The 24,718-nt window shown below is 39.9% G+C and overlaps 2 protein-coding genes across 6 annotated transcripts in view; one reads left to right on the top strand and one right to left on the bottom strand.

The window, feature by feature from the left end:
* Positions 1-8,300, top strand: part of inpp4b (inositol polyphosphate-4-phosphatase type II B) — a 106,395-nt gene extending 98,095 nt beyond the window's left edge. For all 4 annotated transcript variants that reach the window (XM_008302599.1, XM_008302590.1, XM_008302582.1 and 1 more), the window contains one exon: positions 6,814-8,300. In XM_008302599.1, the coding sequence (XP_008300821.1) occupies positions 6,814-6,946 (133 nt within the window). In that variant the 3' untranslated portion in view covers positions 6,947-8,300. The remainder of the gene's footprint in view (positions 1-6,813) is intronic.
* Positions 8,301-11,655: 3,355 nt separating this feature from the next.
* il15 (interleukin 15) overlaps positions 11,656-24,718 on the bottom strand; it is a 23,073-nt gene continuing 10,010 nt past the window's right edge. The window contains exons 1-6 of one of the 2 annotated variants that reach the window (XM_008302543.1): positions 23,904-24,144; positions 15,093-15,175; positions 14,491-14,581; positions 14,263-14,307; positions 12,332-12,460; positions 11,656-12,155 (exon numbers count right to left, since the gene is read on the bottom strand). In XM_008302543.1, the coding sequence (XP_008300765.1) occupies positions 12,042-12,155; positions 12,332-12,460; positions 14,263-14,307; positions 14,491-14,581; positions 15,093-15,175; positions 23,904-23,972 (531 nt within the window). In that variant the 5' untranslated portion in view covers positions 23,973-24,144 and the 3' untranslated portion in view covers positions 11,656-12,041. Of the gene's footprint in view, positions 12,156-12,331; positions 12,461-14,262; positions 14,308-14,490; positions 14,582-15,092; positions 15,176-23,903; positions 24,145-24,718 lie in introns of those variants that run through there. The other variant, XM_008302552.1, reaches the window with a different exon arrangement.

Raw genomic sequence — 24,718 nt, 5'->3', positions numbered from 1 at the left:
AATTTACTGAAGGTAAACCTTGGAATAAAATAATTCCTGTCTCAAATAAACTACCCTTTTTCACACACTGTTCTGCCGACGAGATCACAGTGTAGAACTTCTGTAGTAAGGTTAGCCAATATTGACAAAGTAATTAACATTTAATATGTTATCTAACCCCAAACACCAAAGAACCCAAATGGTTTTTGTCCCAGAAATGAGTCTTAATAATAGATTTAACTGCCACCAAAAAGAACACTTACATCTGCAATTGCATTATTTGTCAAGCAAATGTACAGCTGGCAAGCATATGAGAAGTAGCCTCGGGCACATGTGTAAACTCCAAGTAGAATGTAATAAGGATATTGATTTAGCAACACGTTGCTCTGAATTTATGTGTGCCAGACTGTTTCTATACCTTCCCGATGTCTGAAAGATTTGAAACCAGTGACACTCAGCTGCAACAGCAGTGCTCTGGTAGTTGTGTTTTGTCGCAGTTTTACGTCTGAGATGACTGTATTTACATCCAAAGCTTGGCCTCAGAGCAAAAACAAGAGCTTTATGTTTTGTCTAAGTGTGATGTTGGACGATCAGTGATGGAGATCTGAAAGGAAAAAGGGAAACTGTATTTTGTTCACTACAGTACTCTGGTCTGATATCCTGCAGGCACCATGACGTGATCTGCTGTCAGTCAGTTTATAGTGCGCAGGGACTATTTTAAAATCTGATTAAATTCTTTAAACACTGCCAGTTTGGTTCTAAATTGAGAAGGTTGTGGGTCTAAATAAACTCTTGATTAGACCTCAATGATAAGAAATTATGATTAATTTAGTGTTGAAATGGAGCGAACACATTGGAAAAGTAATAATCGTAAAATGTTGATACACAATGTTGTAAATATGAGGATGAAAGCTCCACTATTGTGTGTAAATAATGAAAGGAGCTCCATTTATAGACACTGATTTCTGTTTCTGTTTGAGTTGTCAAGTACAGGTAAAAAAAACAAAAAAAACCCTTATACAATCAGTGCCATGATTAAAACTGCTTTTGTTATGGTTTGTCTGTCTGATTGGCAGCGCCAGAGCCGTTTAACGTCATCACTTTAGTCAATAATTTACATTTATGTTGGGTCTGGGAAGGTTATACTGCATAGGAAATACGGTGTTGTGAAACAGCTACACAAACATCACACCGGAGAGACGCCTATTTGCTTCAACAGGTGGAAAGGTGGAAATCTCATGCAGCTTGTTGTCTTCAAAGGAATCTGACAGTTTGTGCCTATTGTGGGTCAGGAAATGGATTTTATAGCATTGGTTTGGTACTTGTTTGGATTAAAAGTCTGATTAGACGGGATGGACTGGCTGATTGTATTGTTGCCATATGTTCTGTGATATTATTGGTTGTGAAGCAGCTACACAGGTACATTTCAGCAGTTGAAACATTCTTGTATTTACTTAACTTGATGGTCTGAACATGAAACAAGAAATGCAGCTTCAGTACGTACAGTGTCCTTTAACTCTGTTTGTCAGGCATTTCATATACGCTCAAATAAAACCCTTCGGCATGTTTGTCTTTTCCTCTTTTCAAAGGCTGAAGAGCCCTCAAATTGACATGAGTTTCTCACATGGACATGTGATCTCTGCACTTGTCCAAAGGTGCTGATTATATCAAAGGAAACAGTCTTACAGTTCGATAAAGATATTTTTAGCTCCACTAACAGTGAGTCAAATCTGTCATAAACAAAGTGTGAAAGAGGTAAAATGCCATCCACAAGGAAATCAATACTGTGAAGAAAACTTAAAGCAATGTTCACATCCTGTAACAGCCCCTTAAATCGCTGCTGTACACCATTCTTCCACTTTAGTAAATGCGCGTCAGCTGGATTAGATGGAATGAAAATCCATTTAGATACAACTTCTATTATTAAAGTCGTGTTAAGGGCTGCATGCCTCCTTCCTCCATCCTCCAATCAAGTCATTTCATTATGTGGCTTACAGTGCAGTTTCCTGGTGAGCATGTTTCTCATATTTCTGCTCCCATCCATCACCGCCTGCTCGACTGTGGCTGCTTTACAATGCTGTACTGCTGGCTCTGTGTCTAAGTGGGCCTTCTGGTGTGAGCCTGAGGGCCATCAATTTGCGCTGGGAAGTCCACTTAGACGGCATCTATACTGTACTAACACCACAGTGTTTTGATCTGTCCCTGTTCGTTCTGCTTCACTCCGATGGGCGCCCCTGCAGTCGGCTGACCCAGGGAGACATTGGGCAGTGGGAGGACCCAGAGGCTGGCACCGTGACAGAGAACAAACCAGCGTCACGACACTTTTATCCCATTGCCCTGCTGCTCGTTAGCTCCCACTTACTGGTTGTGTGGCTCATTTTAAGTCTTGTTTTTCTGCTTGCAAAATATCAATAAACTGCTGACAATGCCATCTCTACTCACTCCTTTCTTCTGTGTTCGCTGGTTATTCCTTCATGGGTTGTGGTATTGCGAGTTAGCCGGCTTTTAGTCTGAGGGTAATTAGCGTAAGTGATTTAATATTGACTTCAAACTGCAGGGCGTTAATCCCTGTACCGGGAAAATTGTTTTTAGTCCGATGGTATTAAGTCACATTATCTGCAATTTAACATTTACTGTGTCCTAATCTAAGTTATGCCTTAATTTATTTTTGTTAAGTTACACCTTCCTGTCCGACAAGAACAAACCTTCCTAAGACTAACACTTACAAAGTTCACAATAACTGCGTAGACAATATCCACAAATACTACATCTGTCAAGACTAATGGATGAGCTGGCATTGTTCTGCATTTTTCTTTCTGCCAACAACAAGAATGCACAAGTCCATTTATCAGTACAGTCTGACTTTCCTGCTTTCTCTGTGTCGTCCAGCTCCAAGTACATTCTTTTATACTGAAAACATCAATGACAATAGTGTACATGGCATTGACCTAAACTAAACTACAGTGACTGTGTCCATGGTTGTGCCAGAAGCCCAGAATGATGGTGTGTTTTAACAGTTTTAAACGATGAATATCAGCGTTCAGCTACACAGACAAAACTCTTTATGGTTTTGGTCTTTTCTTGAGATTTGTGGATAGTATGAAAAATGTTAAATGTTGCCAGCCTGATCCCTTAACTAGAAACATCACAGGAAACAGATGATGTGGTATTTAAAGTAGCTTAAGAAGCTAAATGTGAGTCTGATGAGTCAAAGCATCATTTTTTAGAGTGGGTTATATACAGTTGACGGATAACACATTACAGTGTCTGCGCCTGAAAATCTCTAATGCATTGTCAGCACTTACTATGCACTCGACCAGGACGGAAAGGAACCACATTTGGCATTTTGCAAATGAGAGCAAATGTTGTTTCGTTCAAACAGTAAGCTGCTGTTTTAGAGGCAGGTGATCGCTCTCTGTCTTCTGCTCTCCTTTTCTTCTTCTGCCTTTAACGCTTAACTTCTTGGTCATAACAACGTAACGGATGCTTTTTCTGTAATTGTTTGTGAATGTGGCTGTTTGTGGGTTTTGTGGGCCGCAATATGAGAAAACACAAGCAGATGACACAAGAAACATTTTTTTAAATGTGTAAAAGTAATAAATCAAAAACAAATTGAGAAACATATTCACCAAACAGCATATGCATGCCATAGAGCAATGCACTGCAAATTCAAAAAAACAAATGCAGACCTGATGCTAACACACAACAAAAGCTGCAAGGGGACACCAACTGAAAAACTGGTCTTAGCTCGTTTTACAGAATCACTGGTATGTGGCCAACTTCAACGAACTGCATGTCTGCAGTCGTCTGTTGTTGTGTAGGACTGACAGTGTTCCTGTATTTGCAGTGTGTTTCTTTATGCTGTGTGTTTATGATGTCGAGGTAATAAATTAGCCTGTGTTTAACTGCAATAAATGCAGCATTTCCTGCACATCCTTTTGTGTGAGTTACGGTGCGGTGCGTTGACCTCTGTAACAGAGAGAATCCTGTCTTTCATTATCCAGTAGAACTCATGTGTTAGTGCTTGAAAGAGACATTAACCAGGAACCCTCCAGTGAAAATCCAAAATTCTAGCTTTGTTAACTTGTCCATGTGATGTTTTTTTGTTTAGTTTTTTTATAAGTTAGAGCTCAGTCAAGGCCATGGTAGAGCATTTTCACCTTAAAACTGCAGAGTGCCGTTGACAGTCTCAGAAACAGATTCAGACAACCAGGGTTTCATATGCAGGAAGGCTGTCGCAATGTCAGATTTTCACTCAAAGTTATCGTGGCCAAAAGAATTTATGCTAATGGTGTTAGCACAATATCCACTGAAAATCTGTGAGAAAAAAAAAAGTCAGATTATTTTTTTAACTTTGTTTGTTAAAGGTTTTGAAAGTGTTTTTTTGGCATTTGAATGAAACTCTGCATGTGTAGGGAGGTGGAGAGATTCTGTAACCCCAACTGTATTGTATGCTATTCCTAGTTAGTTGCTGGCGCTAGATTATGTGCAACATTACACTCTATAACTATTATGGCCCAAAAATGGGAAAAACATATTTACAAAGGGACACTGGAAACAAAGGTTGTTGTTGTTGTTTTGTTTTTTTGGTATTTAATTTTTGAAATATCTTTTCGGATATCATCAGTTACGGCGGCCGCTGATTCATATATGTTCGTTTGTGTATATGCACGTCATTTGGCAGTAGCATTTTATTGCGACAACACGAACACATAGCAAATCTAATGAACCAATCCTGTCTTCCCACATCATGGGACTTCATGTATCAGTATTCTTTTTCAGAAGTGGAGTTGGGTTTGAACATGTGTGGCTGAATTACTACATATATTGTAACTTGCAATTATGCAGCGTGGAGCAGTTTTGCAGTGTTTGAGCAGAGTGTAAAGTCAGCAGACAGCGATGGGAAAGGATAGATTGAGATAAAGGCAGGACCAATACATATATATTGATCATACTAACGAAAGCAAAGGTGTAAAGTCTTCTAAAAATGTTTTTGCTACACAGAGATGTGCTGTAACAGGATTAGTGAATGCCAGGAAAGGGACGTTTATTCAAGCTCTATGCAGAGTTTGTATAAATGCCCAAAACAAAATCATACCAGAAAAATACTGAATAATTTTCCTGCTGCAATATGTGGCTCTGCAGAAAGTAGATGTTTGACTTAGATATTCTAACAACTTAATGACTCCATTGGAGTGAACAGCATTTGGCTCTACAAGCATAAAAACTAATGTTTTTCCATATAACAGCAGAATTTCTTCCCAGAAACAGTGTTTGTCTGGATCAGTTATGAGCAGGCTGCTGTACAGTAGATGCCTCGACTAATTCTTTGAGTGTACTGACCCTTTAAGGACAACACAGAGAACCTGTGATGTATTGACTGATTTTCAAATTTCACATACCATGAATCACTGAATTCAAATGGTTCCACTTCTCACTACTTTACACTGTCTACAGCTGCTTTCAAAGCATTAACACAGTGTTGTAATCCAAGAAAACACGTGCGTTAAATAATGTTCATATTTTTCTTTCTTTATGAACACTGTGCCAGCTGAGAGGACAATGTCATGTTTAAGATGTTTTTTTTTGTCTTAAGTCCAGCTGTGTGTATGTTTGAGGAAAACACACCAATGTCATGCTTCTGGAACTCTAACACTCGGTGCTCTTGCTCCCACAGTATGCTTCCTAACAGAAACATAACCTCTGATGAGTGACGCTTTAGCAGAGGCATGTTAAGGTACTAAGAAGTGAGTAAATGAGCCCGGAGTTGGCTGAAAGACAGTTTTTAGACTTGAAGTCGAATTCCGTATTGTATTAAACTGTGTCAACAGCTTGGTTCTAGTGCTATTTATTTTACTTCCAAATCAAATATTTGAGGAGGGAGGAAGCAGAGGATCTGAGGAGGGACAGATGGAGAGAGGAGGAAGACCGGAAAGCAAATGCAATAAATTGAGAAATATGTAATCTCCGCCCGTCGGTTTGAGCAATATTTTGTAGCAGAAAGCAGCTTCTTGTGTGTTGTTGTAGGATGAGTAAGATCACAGTTTTGTCTTTCAGAATTTGCCAGGATTTTTTTTTTTTTTTTTAAATCCTTGCTCAGCCTTGTGCACCCCTTTCTGTTTAGTTAGATGTTGTCTCTCAGTGCAAACAGAACAATGAAGCATGCCAAACATTTGATGAAGTAAGTGTTTGGGAATCTTTTCATTTGACATGACCAGCACCCAGTTGTCGCAGAACTTTAAGCAGAAAAAATCAACTACCAAATACCGAATGGTGAGATTTTCTGTTTCCCACATCATGAAATACATTTGAACCTCTGAAGAGATGCAAAACTTACATCTAATTATGTGAAACACTTGAACCGTAACAAGCAAACTACTGCCACATAGTTTATAGAAGGTTGTGCTAGAGGCATTGTCTCATCTGATGTCTGTAGGGATGTGTGTGTCATTTGTGGCTGATTGCAGGTCAGAATACATCATTATCTCCTCGTTAGTATGAGAAAAATAACATGTTAGGAAGTCATTAGGAGGACAGCACTGCTTTATTATGTGCATTGTTTATTCCGCTCCAGAAATGACACACACACACACACACAGTAATATATATATAAATGCAATCAGGAAGCATATCAACAAACCAGATTCAATAAGAACACAAAACAGTGTTTGAGAGAGTCATCTGTAGATTTTTTTTTGGTTGAGAAGCTTCATCAGCCTGTCTGTGTTTTTAATTATCATCACAAGCATCATTTACAACCCCACTCATGTTTACTTTGTGTTCTCCTGTCTTTCCTTCCCTCATTCCTCTTCACCCTCTTTATTTGCTCATCAGAGAAGGATGCCGGATTGAGAACGTACAAAAGAATATTAGATGCAGGAAATATGCCTTCAACATGTTGCAGCTGATGGCCTTTCCCAAGTGCTACCGACCGCCGGAGGGGACGTACGGCAAAGTTGACTCTTAAAGACACACAACGCTGTACTGTACATCTGCTCCCTCAGTGTTCTCCAACTAGTCAGTATGAACGCTTATGAATAATAGTGATTATGGAAAATGGGCTGTTCATTAAAATTTGCTGGATGTTTTTTGTTTTGTTTTTTAATTACTGTTTTTTGTTTTTTTGTTTGTTTCTCTGGTAATGTGATGAGGGTACATGCAGCAGTGCAGAGTTAAGGGATTCATTATAAATCAAGCTGTTTTTGCCAAACATGTGTTTCTTGTAAAATAATTGCACTTTCTCATCTACTTTTCATAACCCAAGCAGCAATAAAAAGTCCAACTATGTGGACCAACCAAAGCTGTACATAATCAACATGTGTGTATATGACGTTAATGATCTTTTAAAGACCTCAACAGGTGAGCCTGCATTTGTATGCATGAACAATTCTCCTCTGCACATTGTTTTTAAACTGATGTGCGTGTGAAAAAAATAATGTCAACTCAGAGGTCAGCTTTTAGGTTTGGTTTTGGTTTTGTGATGATGATGATGTCTGCACTGGCTGCCTTCAGAAAAAACGTTAGTGGACCTTTGACCTATTTCTGTAACAACCACACGCCCCAGTGGACTTCTGTGGTATAAATACTGATCCCCATGATCCATGAACTGGAACATTTCGACATACAGTAGTAAGATATACAAGATGAAAAATGAAACATTCAAAGCTAAAACCGTGACTTTTTGTACAAGAGTTGGAGCACCTCTCAAGCAGCTGCACTTTTTTTTTTTGTTGTTATTCTATCGCATATTCAGGTCAAAACTTCCTGTGTTGTTTTTTCCTGCAGCCAAACAAAGTTTCCGTAATAACTCTTCTAAGGAAGTTGTAACGTAAACTCAAGTACACCAGGAGGAAAGCAGCATGTTCTGTTTAGCTTTTCTAACTCATACTACAGCCCGGTGATGGAGGCTGAACATTGGACCATCATTTCTTAATGCTATAAAACAAATTCCATTGTTTATTTTTGTATTCTAAAATGATTTTATATTCTAAGGGTTGATACCTTGGACTTTATTGCATGTTCAGAATGATAAGTTGTGATATACATTTGACATTTACCAATGTCTATTTAAAATTAAAGAGCGGTTTGATGTCAGTTTCACAGGAGTGCACTTAATTAAATCATTATTTCTTCTCTTTTAGGTGAGAAGAAAAGTCCAGTGGAGTTTTGTTGAAGCTACTAGAATTCATTGTTTTATTTGGGTAATCTGATTACTTTGTAGGTGTGGGACGCGACTTTTGAATCTGATTGTGTGCAGTTGTGTGAAGTATGTTTTCAAGAGAGAGGCAATAATAAATAAAATATAATGTTGATAGCGACAACAGCCAAATAACAACACACCTTATATATATTTCTACATGTATATATACACATCCATGCATGCACATACAGTACATATACACATTACATTTGTAAAAAATGTCTTGGTCTTGGGAGTTTGAAGGTTCTTTGCAGCATCTATCAAGGGCACTTCAAATAGTTCTCGGTCTCACCAGAAAACCTCACAGGAGAAATGAATGACCTTATTGTCACTCTAAAAATGGCAACCACACAAGTTTGGTTTCCGAGCAGGTTGGGTGGATGAGGCCACACTTCAAAGCCACATTTGGCTGCTTCCGCTTCCTGTGCTGTGTGGACAGGAACACTGTCCTGGAGCAGCAGCAGCCAGCTTCCGGCTTCCTTCTACTTTTTTTCTTTGATTGCTTCAGATATTTGAGTGCAGAGTGATAAAAGGCTTATAATATACAGTTCTGCCCCACAATGGGAGCTACACCTCTTGTTTCCAGGTGAGGCCGAGAACTTTCTAGAGAAGCCTCGTAGCTTAACTGCACAGCCCCTCGTCACCTTAACTATTACCGCTACAAGCACTGTGGACTTCACATTCCACATCTGTCCCAGAGGTTTCTTCAGACTCTGGTACTTCTTGATGTTCTCAGTCCTCCTTGCTGGTGTTCCTGTCAGTTGGGACCACAACATCTGTAGCAACTGTTTTGTTCAGCACCGCTATATCAGGTTGGTTCGCCAGCAGGAACTTGTCCCATCAGGAGTGATCGAACCCAGACTCAGCACCATCCCAGCCACTTGGTTTAACCTCTCAGTGTAGCATCTGAAACCTTGCTACTCTGTGCTGGACTGTCTCAGCTGCCACTCAGATCTCATAATGTGAGCCACGTCTTCTATCCTCCATCCCATTGAGAGGTTTGGTTTTCCATGCTATTTTTTCTTCATCCTCCTCCAGCTGTGTCTTCTGCTGCCTCACTGAGCCGTCTATCCTGGAGTCGTCTTCCTATTATAGTCATAGATGCTCATTGATTGTAGCTCTGTGTCCCAACTAAACCTCCTTGCTTTCGTTTCCATGTTCTACTTTTGGCAGCATCTATCTCCTGCTGGCTGAGTATCTGATAACTGGTGAACATGGCTTGAGTTTTACTTTTGTCATTGAATACTTTTTAATTGCACTGGATGCAGAGAATCATGGCTAAATAGGTGTTATCCTCCTAAATCACTCCTGTCCTGTTGACCTGTACTGTACCAATCCTCCTTACTTCTGGTAGAGGAGGTGAAAAAAGCTTGTGTTGTTGAAAAACTGAGCATGTTAGGTGTGTGCTCTGAAAACAAGCAAGGAGACAAGCTGAATGGGGTGTTTCTTTGAACTTGCATTCTCTCAATACAATGAGCATTACAGAGTTTTTTCCCCCCATCTTGTACTCATGTTGTTTTTTTTGTCACCCCTTACATTTTCGCGTGTGTTAGGATCAAGATAAACTCTTCGAGTTTCTGGCATAGTTTCCTTCCTTTTAGCCACACTGGCCACGTGCAATCTTTTGTGTCACACCCTCTTTATGTTTCCGATTCTAGCAGCTGCTCTTGCCAAACTTGAAACTCAAGCCCGACCCAAGATCCGGCACTATGTTATCTTTATTTCATCCATTAGTGATTGTTGGCTGTGTGCCGTGTATCGCCTGTATTTCCCTCTTGCTACTGGATGATGGTTATCGAATTGCAACACAACTCTCACACTTAGAGAAATAAAAACTCTTTCTCTGAACTCATCAGGTTTCACAGCATTACTAGAGCTTTAGAAGGCAGAGCATTTCGTTCAATTCAATTTTATTTGTATAGCGCATATTTACAACAACAAGTCATCTCATAGCGCTTAACAAAGGCAGACACAGAAACACCCAACAATCCAGAACATTTGGATTCCCTATAAGCTTCAGCAGTCTGCAAGCAGTCCACAACAGGGGGAAGGAACCGAAAACCTCTGCGGGGGGGAAAAAAAACTTCCAACAGAACCAGGCTCAAGGAGGGACTTCTGGTAACAATGGCTCTTCAGTCAAATGTTGATTTTCTTGCCATGGCTTGACGTTTGAGGAAACCACAAATTGCAACATAACAGCATCGCAGCGATCAAAACACAATCCAGGATAGAGCTACAGTCATAGAGTGGTTGCAGTTATGATCAGAGCAGCTTCTCTGCCTTTTCTGTCCAATACAGTGGTACAGACCTGAGCCTGTGTGGACACAGCTGATGCTGAACTGATTCTCAGCGACAGCAACACAGTCCATGATACTGTATCAGAACACAGTTCAGTCTTTTTCTACAGGTCAGGAGAAACTCCAGCCCAGCATCACGGCCTGGCATCGGATTGATTCATGGGGTTGGAGAAAGGGGTTTATTAAATCCCAGTCTGGCACTTTCACTTCTTTTTTACTGGCCCAGGCAGCAATAAACAGCTCAACTGTGTAGGAAAACGATTTCAGTGATCCACATCTCTATTAACCCTGTTCAGGACTTTCATGCTGCCATATGTAGAAGGTTTTTTGAGGTCTAGACTTTTATACTACATTAAAAAAAAATTCTGATAAGTATTTTTGGTTCCCTCTTTTTAAATTTAAAAAAAAAAAATCTTCAAAAATAAAAAAAAAACAATACCTGTCACCTAAAGCAAATGGCCTGGGGTCCAAAAGACCCCAAAAGTCCTGAAAAGGGTTAAAGCACTTGGTACCAGGAATGCCGCATTTCTACTGTTGACTTCACAATTAGGGGCTGCAAGGTGGCCCAGTTGGTAGCACTGTTGCCTCGCAGCAAGAAGGTCACCGGGTCGTGTCCCGGTGGGGGCACCGGGATCTTTCTGCGTGGAATTTGCATGTTCTCCCCGTGCAGCGTGGGTTCTCTCCGGGTTCTCCAGCTTCCTCTCACAAGTCCAAAAAACATGTTGAGGTTAATTGGTGATTGTAAATTGTCCATAGTTGTGAATGTGAGTGTGCTTGGTTGTCTGTCTCTAAGTGTGGCCCTGTGATAGACTGGTGACCTGTCCAGGGTGTCCCCTGCCTTCACCCTAAGTCGGCTGGGATAGAATCCAGCCCCCCCACGACCCTAGTGAGGATTAAGTGGTGTATAGATAGATAATGGACTTTACAATTAGACAAATTCTAAAATATTAAAATCCTGAGTGTGTAAGAGTGTCATACACCAGTTACAATCCATGTAAATCCTCCTGCATGCTTCACTGGTATCTGAAGCAGCACCAGTGCAGAAGTGGCGTCAACACAGGGCTGGTTGCAGTCCAGTAACACTGAACAGAAATATTGCTTGTTTAGAAAAGAGATTCCACAGAGCGTCTTTAATAACTCTGGAGATAACAGAAAGGAAAAAGAAATCAGATGACAATGTTACAGATAAGATATTTACTGGAGTGAGCAGATACTGGAGTTCATTAGGTACAAACAGTACAATATTCAGTAGTGTTTAACAAGGAGTTTAATAACATACATTCTGTATAGTACAACAACTGTACAACTGGGAGGCAGATCTCTGCTGTATAAAACTGTCAGTAGCTTGAGAAATAGTAGCTGCTGTCATGCTGTTCATTCAAACTCCATTGCAGAGTCAATTTAGTGCAAGCCGTAAAATAATACACAAAGTCTAATTTTTCCGTAAGGACGGCACGATCTGTCACAGGGTGACATGGTTACAGTGAGGTATTTACAAAATAGAAATACAGTTCTTTACAAATATATACAAATACACATTTGTAGCTTACAGTATTTACATTGTCTTATATTTTATGATTAATCTGCCAAACAGTAATATAATCCAAAAGTTTATTTAGTCTCTCCAGGAATATTGTAATATTTTTCAGTGAGTATGATTCACATGGTGGGCAGCCAACCTGAAATTCAAAGAAGGCAAATTGTGAAAAGTGAAAACAACACCACGGTTTTGTGTAAGATACCATGATTAGTTAGTTTACATGCAGTGGTGCTTATGCGAGAACAAAAGCTACATTACAAATGTGATCGTTTTCATAAGCAGAGACACAAGCAGGATTTTGTGAAGAGGACTTACTTCAGGTTGCAGTGACTCATTGAAATGGAAGATGCAATCTACTGCTGTAGTTTCAGTAATTTCTTCCTCATCCATGACCATTATCAACTCCAATATGTAACATTTGAGTGACATAGTTTTACAGTTATCCTAGGAGAGAAAGGAATCCCTCAGTTTGGTCACATGCAGTTACAGATTTAGCCGATTAACAAGCAGAAACAAGGATTCTTTTTTTAATTAGTCCTTTCAGCTGCATCAGCCACTATCCTTCAACATCAACACCTGTCTAAAAGGCAGAAACTTGATCACAAATTTCTGCCTTTTTTAACATTTTACTTTCAGATTTTTATCTATAAATTCTACAAAAATAAATACAAAAGTTCTGCAAGTTTTTGTCAAAGGGGCATTTCCGTTTAACAGCAGACATTATTGATACAAAAAAAAAAACAAGACTGGCATTAGTTTGTGTTTCTTATGGTATATAAATTCCATAAAAAGACCTCTGTTTCTAAAATGACAGCCGGTAACACTTCTATGATAAAAAACCTTCACATGAGTTCAATTCAGTCTTCCTGATGCTAAATCCTAACATCCAGTAAGTCTTCTCAGAGTACGTCACATAGTAAGGTCAAGACCTTACGATATCACACAAAGAATCACTGTAATCCCTAACAATCCAAGCATCTGTGTTGTTTTCTGTCTGTTTAAAAAGCATGTTGGTTTTCTGACTAAAATTGTATTTAGGAGGGGGGTGGGGAAAAAAGTTATTGGGTCGGGTGTTCAAAGAAAATGCATCAGCTCAGAATTTCACGTTTCTAACTTTTTTTTTTCACAATGCTATGTTGCTTTATTGACTAGCATCACAAATAGAAATATAAACCAAAGACATTTATTAAAAGTGCAGACAAAACTTACTGATATTTGACAGATGCTCTCAAATACATTTTAAAATAGATTGGATTAGAAAATCATAGATGCCATCCATCCATCCATCCATCCATTATCTATACACCGCTTAATCCTCATTAGGCTTGTGGGGGGGCTGGAGTCTATCCCAGCTGACTTAGGGTGAAGGCAGGGGACACCCTGGACAGGTCACCAGTCTATTTCAGGTCATCATAGATGCCAAAATAATAAAAATTGAGATAGAAAAATGTAAATTCTTTACCTCGTTTTATTAACTGGAGATTGTTTTACTCTGGTATAATAGACATTTTAGTTTATGAAATAGCAAGAAAATAGGTAACAATCATTGTCTTAACTGTATGAAAGCCAATCATGATTATTGTCAGCTGTGGTCACGCCCAAGGACCCATTCATTCAGGAGATGTACATGGTAGTAAACTGATTGATCAGAATTACTCAAGCTGGTAATGGTGGTTCAACTTTATGAGGAAGGATCTCAAGACTCTGTTCCTAGTACCTGATAAGTAGTGACCACTTCCTCTGTTTTCAGATGGCTACTTCCGTTTACCATAAATGCCTTCTTTCACGATCAAACCAAGGAGAAAGAATAGGCGACCAAGAAGCAGCCTCTTGGATGAGACGTTAAATGTCCTCAAGAACAAAAAAGACAAGTCCAGCTGCCTTCTACTGAAGCGCCTATGATAGATGCTGCAATATTACATGATCACCTGCCCATGTCCATCTTATCTGATGCAATCTGTTGGAAATATTACTGTTACTTGGATGGCAATTACAATTTTAAGAGCTGATGCACTTTCTCTGAACACCTGTGTAGGTGGGAACGCTTTTTGAAAAAAAAAAACTGGAGATCAATGAGACGTTCAGGATTTGGTCACACACGTAAAACAACGGAAAAATGTGTTGATCTCAAGCTTTGGCTAAAGTTTTCAAATTACAAGTTGATTCAGTTGTGCAGATATGTTGTCTGATCTATTCATTTTTTTCCAAACTGTTGCTAAAGCTGAAATGATAGTTTAAGAACTTACTTTGATATCGTTGACTGAAGGAGCGTACAGCATGGCGTCAGATTTCTGAAAAGGTGTAGAAACAATAAAGAACAGACAAATAAATAAATAATGGCAGATATAAAGAATACAGTTCAAGAAAGTGTCAAAAATGTTGGTTTCTATATTCAACATAAAACATTTTTTTTTAATAAATACATTTTAGATGATAAAACATGACTAAAATATGATTTTGATACCTTCTCTCACCTCAATGGTCTTTTTAATGTCCCTCAAACAAATCTTTAGATCTGCAGTTTCAGGCACAAAAGCTTGTGCACATGTAGATGTACTCAGGAGGCTTCAAGAGAACGAAGACACAATAATTACATATTAATTACGTGATTGTAGACATTTCCGCTGTAGTTCTTTCAAAGAGTTTGGAACCTGCTGTAGATTTTACCTTCCCACACTCAGCTAAGAATTGCATCTTTCAGAGAGATAAAAAAAACTACATTCAGCTGTCTGTACATTCGTGGGCATTTTGGTAAATCAGCTCTTCAAAGTCGTGCAGCTCATCTGAAGGCAAAGGAGACTTTCCCAGTAATAACATGTCATTTCTATTTGTCGGATGAGTTCATGGATGAAACAAAATGCCTTAATTTCACACTCATCTTTCAACTTTATAGTCAGATACTTTTTTTTTTCTCTTCACATCACAGTGTTTAATTGTCCAAACACATTCTCTGACTCAACTTGTGTTGTATTTGATTTGCATGTCTTTCGAGATACATTACTGATCATAATATTTCCTCGCTTTTCAGCATGATAAAAATATTTAATGTTAAACAAGTCACACACTGCATGCCTACCTCAGAACTAAGAAACAAAGCCACACCTGAGTTTTGTGGCTCTCTCGGCACAGGTTGCAGGTCGGCTGGAACTGGGCGCCTTTCTAGAAATTGGACAAGGAAAAGTTAGTTTACCGTCCTTAATGTGAGCACATGGAGCTGGAATGAGACTGTTGAGAGAAGAAGCTTGTTAAAAAGGTCCATTTCAACTGAATATGATGAAACTTAACATGTTTTAAAGGTCAGACATGCACACATAAGACACAGGGCTACAAAACTGTCAACAAAAGCTTATAGTTTTGGCTCGTTTTAATTTCACCTATTTTATATTGTTCAGTACACTTATTTGTGCTTTGAAGTGAACTAAAAGCATGAATAAAGTGAGATTTGAAATGTTTGACTTCAACAGCACTTAAAACATTAACTGCACCGGAGTTTATGAGACAGGCAGCTCGTTCTGATAAGAGCCGAGGCGGGGGCTTGTGCATCGATATTAACAAAGACTGGTGTGTAAATGACAGAGACTCCAGTCTGTCCGGGTCGGAAAGAACATCTCCAACTCCATCACGCTGAGCACTGGATCTCCTCAACGGTGTGTGCTCAGTCCACTCTTGTTCACACTGCTAACACACGACTGTGCAGCCACATATGAGGGACTCCAGATCATCAAGTTCGCCGATGACATCACAGTGGTGGGACTCATTCGCAGTAACAAAGAATCAATGTACAGAGATGAAGTGAAACACCGAGAGGGCTGGTGCAGTAAGAACAACCTGCTGCTCAACGTGGACAAAACGAAGGAGATGATCATTGACTTCCGGAGGTCACACCCTGAGCATGCTCCCCTCAACAGTGGAGAGAGTGGAGAACATCAAGAGTGCAGATCTCGCAGGACCTGAGCTGGAATAAGAACACTGCAGCGATCATAAAACGGTCCCAGCAGAGACTCCATTTCCTGAGGAAGCGTCCTCAGGACTTTCTACAGACGTGTGGTGGAGAGCGTTCTGACATACTGCATCTCAACATGGTCCTCCAGCTGCAGTCTGTCAGACAGGAAAGCCCTGCAGAGGATAGTTAGAGGAGCTGAGAGGGTCATCGAACTTTCCCTCACCTCTGGCCAAGAACTTTTCCAGAGCTGCTGCAGGAGCAGGACACTGAACATTGTCAGGGGCTCCTCACACCCTCTCCATAAACTGTTTGAACTGCTGCCATCAGGCAAACGTTTCCGGAGCATTAAAGGAATGAACCTCTGGAATTATCTACAGCTTCATTCCACAAGCTGTCAGAATGCTGAACTGCTGATCCGGATATGCACACACTCTGTTATTTAATTGCTTTAAGTTATTGGATCCTAAAGAAACGCTCTCATCTTGCCTGTACTACTGTGTATGTACAGCAAAATGACAATAAAACTTGATTTGATTTGGGTCATTATGATTTTCAGTGTTAGTTTAGAGGCGGCACTGTTTATTCTACACTTTAACCAATCCTGTTCCTAATTCAGATGTTCTGTTTCTGCTATGTGCTATTTGTTGTTCAAGCTTTACATTTTCTGACTCCATTTCAGCTCACATTGGGAGTTTTTGCTTCTTATTTGCCAAAAACGATCAGATGGTAACGTATGATTGTTATACAGTATACACTGCAGTATATCTGAGTGTTACCCACCGTTCCTCTACAGATGATGTTACTCAGCATCTCTAAAACTGCTCTATTGTATTATGAGTATGGTGTTTTAGATTCTGTTGACTTGAATCTCACTTCTTTCCAAACAGATGCTGATTCACCCACACTGTCTTCCTCCATCTCTCTCAGCGGACTTTGCTCCGCAGCAAAGTGGAAACAACACAAGACGTGAGAAGAGAAAGGCATGAGTCAGCTGCTTTGCATAAGCATTTACTACTGCAGACGTAGTGTCTTGATCAAGGTCCAATATGGAATGTGTCTAAACAGACACAACAAAAGTCTCACCCACGTTCCTCCAACCATCTGCATAACATGCTTGCTGGCTACTCTGCTATAACCTTTATATTTAAAAAAAAAACTCACAGGACAAGGTGAGATGGTGGATGTGTCTTTTTGTAGACTACAAAGCAGCTGTCTTTCATACACCTCATGAGGTGCAGAGGTCTTCACTTCGCTCATCGATCACAGGACCTGAGATACTCATCTGTCAGTTGTCTATCGCCCTCGACCTTAGCATGTTTCAGATTGCTCTGCTCCAGTGAAAACCAACACGAATGGCCCTTGTTAACTCTGGGTCTGTGTCTTATAAGACATGCATTTTAAATGACCTCTTTACCTGCTGTGTTGTGGATCCTGTAGAAGCCAATAATGTAATAACAGCTGATAATGTAAAAGCGGCCAATGACATAATAAATTTGCATTTTTAAAAATGAAATAGGCCAATATTGTAATAACTGGCCAATAACGTAATAAAAGTCCTAGTTATTGGCCAAAAGTTACGTCGGTTCAGGACTTTTATTACGTTATTGGCCTGTTACATTTTAAAAATGGCAAATTTATTGGACGTTATTCCGTAATTGGCTTCTACAGATCTCCTAGTTTTTTTGGAGACATGGATGGTGATTGTGAATCAACCAGTTTTGGTCAACAGTGTTCCTTAATTCGCACGCCTACAGTTAGCTACGGATTTCAAGAATATTTTTAAGTTGCAGACATTTTCTTATAGCAGTAAACCCATGGCAACAATCTCAGATCTCAGCTTATATGGACTGGATTTTTTTGGCCTTTTCTTAGCATATAAAGAAAGCTGTCGTATAATCTTGACCCCATAACGTCTAATGGATTTTCTGTTGGTTGTATTATTCACGTTTTTCTGATCACATACCTATATATATTATATATCATATCTAGTCCTCAGTGTGCTGCCAAAAATCCTGGTGACTATTCCTGTTATATAAATTCTCTCACTGCAAATCAGTTTGCTGAAGTCCATCAAATAAATGGCATCACAAACAAAAATAAACTTCCTGTATTTAGAATAGAATAGAATAGAATAGAATAGAATAGAATAGAATAGAATAGAATAGAATAGAATAGAACTTTACTGATCCCTTTGGTGGAAACCTCAGGGAAATTGTTGAAATTTGTGATTTGCTTCAACAACAACCAAGAAAATTATCCTGTCACAACTGCAGTCATTCCTGAATTTAAACGAGATTCTTGATCTGTTTCATTCGGAGTTCAGAGCTTCTGCAGCACTGAAGCAGTTCTGTTCTAGGAAACAAATGATCTCTTTCTCTGGTTTTACCAGATTTATGAGCCGCCTTCGACACTGTGGGACATGTTATTCTTTTGATACGTCTCTAACAGCGGGTTGGTATCAAAGGTACAGCAATAAACTTGTTTAAATCTTAAATATATGGGATTCTCCGTGTCTACACTATGGGTCAGTTTTCCTCTTCCACTGTCTCCTATGAGCTCCTTCAGGGACCCATTAAGGACCAGTTCTGTTCTGCCTGAACATGCTCCCATTTGGAAGCATTATTAGGATGCAGAAAATCCCAGCTGTACTCCCACTAAAACCAAGTTTCTCCCGGACTGTTTCAAGGAAAATAAAGGCTGGATGTCAATTAACAGTAACAAAATTGATGGTATTATTTTTGGTCCCTCTAATTACCAAAGTTATCTAGTTCGTAAGTTTGGCCACCTCATCTTATATGCGAAGTCAAAGGCAGAAAACCTGCGTGTTATCTTTGTTTCTGAGCTCTGTCTTTAGCAACAAATCAGTTCTGTTCTTAAAATAGTTATTATAGTTAAGAACAAAACTGAAATCAGTTCTTTCTTTTCCATGACTGGGAGAAAGAACGACATGTCTTGACTACATCATGTCTGTGTTATGTTGAGCCTCCTCTGTTTACATTAACTCAGCTGCAGATGGTCCAAAATGCTGCTGTGAGGATGTTGGCTGGTACTGAAAACTGCGAGCTCTGTCCTCTCTTCACTGGCTTCCTGTTCATTTTAGTAGTCATGTGCTGATTGCTTTCTAGCCTGTTAATGACCAGATCCCATCTTATACTGACTCTCACTCCTAGAATCTCTAGTTAGTCACAACTAAGTCTAAAAGGTGACAGAGCCTTTGCAGTTGCTGCTAAACGATTTTGGAAATAGTTGGCATTAGATTTTAGATGTGCTCCCATCGTCTCTGTTCTTAAATACTGGCTCAAGACATATTTTCATTCACACTTTCATTTTCCCTTTTGACCTTCTAATCTCACCATCTGGTGTCACATCAGTAACTCTGTATGTTTCTCTTTGTGTCTTTTACTTTTCACTTCATATTTTAATGTCTTTGTCAGCACTTTGGCTCAGGCTGTGTTTAAATGCCACAGTGATGAGCTGTACTTACTTCGTAGCATGAGATACATGTGAGACATGGACTGACTTTGACAATAGCTCAAAACATTGCTTTTCACCATTTGAATCCGGATTTATAGCGACATTCAGGCATCTACTGAGGAAAACAACATAGGAGCTAATTTTACTGGTATATGAGGACCTTGAATAATAATACATTTCTCTATCCTGGTTTGGGTCCTGTTAGGACACCCGGGATCTTTCTGCGTGGAGTTTGCATGTTCTCCCCGTGCAGTGTGGGTTCTCTCCAGGCTCTCCAGCTTCCTCCCACAATGTTCAAAAACATGTTGAGGTTAACTGGTGATTCTAAATTGTCCGTAGGTGTGAATGTGAGTGTGCTTGGTTGTCTGTCTCAAAGTGTAGCCCTGTGATAGACTGGTGACCTGTCCAGGGTGTCCCCTGCCTTCACCCTGAGTCAGCTTGGATGGACTCCAGCCCCCCCACGACCCTAGTGAGGATTAAGCGGTGTATAGATAATGGATGTTGTTGGTTGGTTTCAATGTAGTTGGTCGTTGCAGGAAAAGACTGACACTTTTATACTGCTGCTGCCCACTTAAAGGTGAATTCCCACAACAAACACAAGCATAATGCAACACATGCCACATTGGTGCAGTTGCACGGAGCAGCGAGTCTCCAGTTCAGTTCCTGGCTGGCCGAACAATTTGCTGCACGTCATTCCCCTAATTACTGTCAAATTAAAGTAAATAATCTCCAACAAAAAACATGAATGTATTCATACGCATAAGAAGGAGGTTGTGATGGTGGAGGGAGCTGCAGCAGCCGCAACATGAGGCAGTCAGCTGAGTAAATATGATAACAGTCAGGTTATAATGTCCATGTTGTACATCTGCATGAATATAATTGCCAAACAACTGTGAATGAGCCAGTAACTGTATTTCCTCCATATGACAGTTACTTATCTGCACTCCAGCATTCCTCTTCCTCTTGATCTAAAAGCTACTGTAGCTCTTGGACAGCTCCAGAGGAGACAGCAGATTACACTTTTCCAGGGGGGTTAAGGCTGACATAAATCAACAGGCAGGCATCCATACAGCTGCACTCAGTCGTTGTAAAGTCAGTGAAATGAATGGGAAAATAAAAAGCATGCCAGAAGTTCTTCTGCTTACTTTCACCTCTCCACATCTGGCCAATCACTGTATGAGGTGCGTGTGAATGTTGGATTGTCAGTTTGATAAAGTTACTTTAAAGGCTTTTACGTGAAGTGATAAGTCTGAGAGAGAAAAACTTTAAAGCTGCCTCTGTGACCCCGATGTGAACCTGGGAAATGGAAAAACACAACTTTTCCACTGGTTGTGTGAAAAGTAAAGTTTAGCTAGGTCCTTCCATTTCATGCAACTTTATACTTTTACCCGAATACATCTCAGAGGCAAACGTACTTTTCTACTCTACATTTGTTTTTAGTTTCTAGTTACTGTTAAGATTTTTAAAAAATCCTGCACTTCCTCACCAGTGAAAACCGCATATCTCCAAATATGATGGTTCTGAACATTTGTGTTAAACTGAAAAATGAATCATCACAAAGTTGAAAACAAGGCGGTTTTCTCTAAACTCATGAAAAGTTGACTTTCTAGACCTACATGGTTCTGAGAGGACAGTGATGATCTTATACAAGATGATACACTGCTGCAGATAAAACCCACAAACACTATATACATTAATTAAGCAGTAATATTAATCCAAATGCATCTTATATTATCGTAAAATGCCCACAGAAACCATTTTTCTGCACAGTGAGTACTTTTGAAACCTCATGTACATCCATCCATCTATCCATTCATTCATTATCTATACACCGCTTAATCCTCACCAGGGTCACGGGGGGCTGGAGTCTATCCCAGCCGACTTAGGGTGAAGGCAGGGGACACCCTGGACAGGTCACCAGTCTATCACAGGGCCACACTTAGAGACAGACAACCAAGCACACTCACATTCACACTTACGGACGATTTAGAATCACCAATTAACCTCAACATGTTTTTGGACCTTGTGGGAGGAAGCCGGAGAACCCGGAGAGAACCCACACTGCACGGGGAGAACATGTAGACTCCATGCAGAAAGACCAGGACGCGAACTGGCAACCTTCTTGCTGCGAGGCAATGGTGCTACCAACTGCGCCACCTTGCAGCCCACCTCATGTACATTTTACTCATAATACATACACACTTGTAATTGTTGAATTCAGGATTTAAACTTTCACAGTAAAGTATTAAACCTTTTACTTCAAGTATCTGAACACATCTTCCACAACTGCTTCTAGACAAACAAAATGTTCTTCTTTGCAATGCTTTGATTTGCAAAATAACTTTTCTTTTTCTCACTGACTGCTTTTGTTCTGCGTTTTCTTTTTTTGTGTGTTAATTTTCATTTAAATTTCTTCTGAGGATTAACATTAATGGTGGAAGATGTTCTCAAATCATTTATTTAAGGAAATGAAGAAATATCTTCAAGTAAACTATGTCATTGCATTTTTTTTTACCTCAGTTAAAGTACATACGTATGAACAGCAAAAAGTACTGAAGTGTCAAAAGACTGACTTTGCAGCAGATGCCTGTTTTCATGCTGATACATTCTTGTTTTGTTGCAGCTTTTCTCCTGTGTTTCGATGGAAATAGCAAAGAATGTTTTCACTAGTTCCAAAGATCAATGAATTCAACTTACTATCATAAAAGCTGAAATAAAACAACCTGCCTGACCTACAAAATGAATCACTTTGTTTTTTTGTTCACTTTTCAAACGCATGTCAAGTGCCAGAGTAGTCAGACCAGTCTGCATCTGATAAAAACACAAGAAAACATTTGCAGCAGAAGGAAAGAGTTCTTCCTTTTACGAGTAAGTCTGTTTACTATTTCACATCACAGATTTATTCTTCTCCCTGAAGAGAAATTTAAGATTAAAAAAGGCTCTAAAGCTCTGCTGAAACATTCCGACACTGGCACGCTTATCTGAACAGCTGTAAACGCTTCCCCATGTTTTTATTCCAATCTTTAAATCATGTGTTCAGCTCCTACTTTCTGCCTCAGGGTTGAGTTTTGTTTTGTTTGTTTTGACAGACCACATGTAGTCCTGCTGGTTTCACAGAGCTTTTTAACTGATCTGTAGTTAAACTATTGTTACGAGTACTAAGGTTACATTTTAAAGACTGTACTTCAACTTGACAAAGACATTTCTACTTTTTCTTAAAATTTATTCCATCACTGAACAAAAAAAACAAAAAACAATAATGTGAAAGCAGACACTCTACATAACATTTTAATTATAGTTTATTAATAATAATTTGGCTGTATTTTTGCTTATGTAGCGCAGTTAATGATTCCACTTGCCATCTCTTTTCATAATACAATTATTTGCCTTATTTACAGAATAATGTCTTAACTGCTGGATGCTATGTTGGTGCCCTCTGCGGGGCCCCTGCAGACTTGAGGGGTGAACCCCGCGTTACTTTGCCAGTGGTAGGTCGATCAATAATAATCTGTGTGAAATGGTGAATACGGTTGTTTTAGTGGTAAATTTCCAGCTTGTACAGATGGTGTACTTGGTAAAAATATAGTCAAATTGCTTCTGTGACAATACTGGCTTGTTTATAGAAAATAGCACACCACGTTACCGGTAACTGTTGATTGTAATTACCAGTCATCCCCGTGGTGTCAATGCTAACAGTTAGCTGAATAAGTTCTTCTTCGTTGTAGTAATTCCCGGAGCTTATTATTGTGGTGACGACTGTGAGATCTAACATCAGTGTCTTTTACCAGTATCCTGTAAATCTGTGAATAAACAGCTGGTTGGAGCCAAAGGACGAGTGGTCTGGATTTGGTGTATCACACAACCGCCACACTCACAAGTGTCGCCTGAGTGTCTATTTTAAATATACCTGAAAAAGAATGTTGTTGTTTTTTATTACTATTATTGCACTGAAGTCTGGGTGCCTTTACTTTCACTGCGAGCACGAGAGTAAACTACAATAGTGAGTTTTCACTACTCTCACTAAAACTATTTATAGATGGTCAACTGAGAGCCGCTTGCTGCGCACACGCGTCCTGCTCCTCTGGCTGACTGAGTCCAGCTGTCGATTTGTTCCCTCCAAACTAAAGGAGGAGCCAGTTACACCACAAGCATCAACCGAAAGTGAAACCAAACCAGTGACCGGTAGAGGCGAGTTTGTTTTTCACCAAATAACCATAACGCCACACAGCTCGCCGACAGCAGCTGAAATGAACCCACGTGCTTCACCACGTTGACACACCTCCGACTTTTTTTTCCCAGATGGTTTAAACTTAAAGCTACTTTTCTCCATGAAAACATTAATGGTATTTTTTTTATTTTATTTTATTTATTTATTTTTGTACTGCAAGACCAAACCCGAGGTGTATGTAATCAGTGTGTGTGTGTGTGGAGGAGTGGACGCCGGGCCACGGGCACCGAGGGGCGGCTTACCGTGCGCTGGTCTCCGGTGTGTGTGAGTGGAAGGACGATCACATGGAGCGCCGTCATGAAGTCTGTCATCTGCGCAGCGGCAGCGGTTGCTCTCCTACCCAGCGGAGCAACAGGTCAAGATCACATTTTTGCATTTCATTTGCGGTAGTGAAGCCGGCGTGTCTCATTTGGTGCGTGTCCAGTGTTATTCACAGTGGAGTCGAGCCGGAGTGCGCTTGTGGATCCTCGCCGCCTCCCTCCCTCCCTCCCGCCCTGCTGAGGTCCCTGTGCTCAGTTCACTCCTCCTCTGATTCGTCACCTTCCTCTCACACCAGTCAGGGCAGCTGCTGACGGCTTCTTTTTTTAAAAAAAATAAATAAATAAATTGCCTGGATTAATTAAACTCGATCCTTCGCTCACGATGACGCTTCATCAGGACGGATTGGATCATGTGAAGCCATATTTATAGTGTCTCAGCTGCTGCAGCTCAGCTCAAGGATCACGGAAACCTTTGCACTTACATAAGGTCACTTATCACTCCTCAGCAGAGCAACACGTATTACACAGTACAGACAAAGGGAGCAGGTTTTTTATGTCCCCCACACTGTCACTGAGGCTGAGCAGGCCGCTGCAGGGCTCCATTATGAGTCAGATGGTTTGTGTGATGATTTGCTAATAACAAATACCTGCACACACCACTATATATTTATTAGGTCAAGCAGTATTACATGTATTGTTTGTAGAGATTTAATCCACCATACGTAAATTACATTTTAATTTGATAGGTAATTTCATAACACCAGTCACAATCTTTCCCACTTAGACCCTGCTGTCTT

The sequence above is a fragment of the Stegastes partitus genome, unplaced genomic scaffold (genome assembly GCF_000690725.1).
Source record: "Stegastes partitus isolate 25-593 unplaced genomic scaffold, Stegastes_partitus-1.0.2 Scaffold37, whole genome shotgun sequence".
NCBI classification, from domain to species: domain Eukaryota; kingdom Metazoa; phylum Chordata; class Actinopteri; family Pomacentridae; genus Stegastes; species Stegastes partitus.
This window is presented reverse-complemented; position numbering and strand designations above follow the sequence as displayed.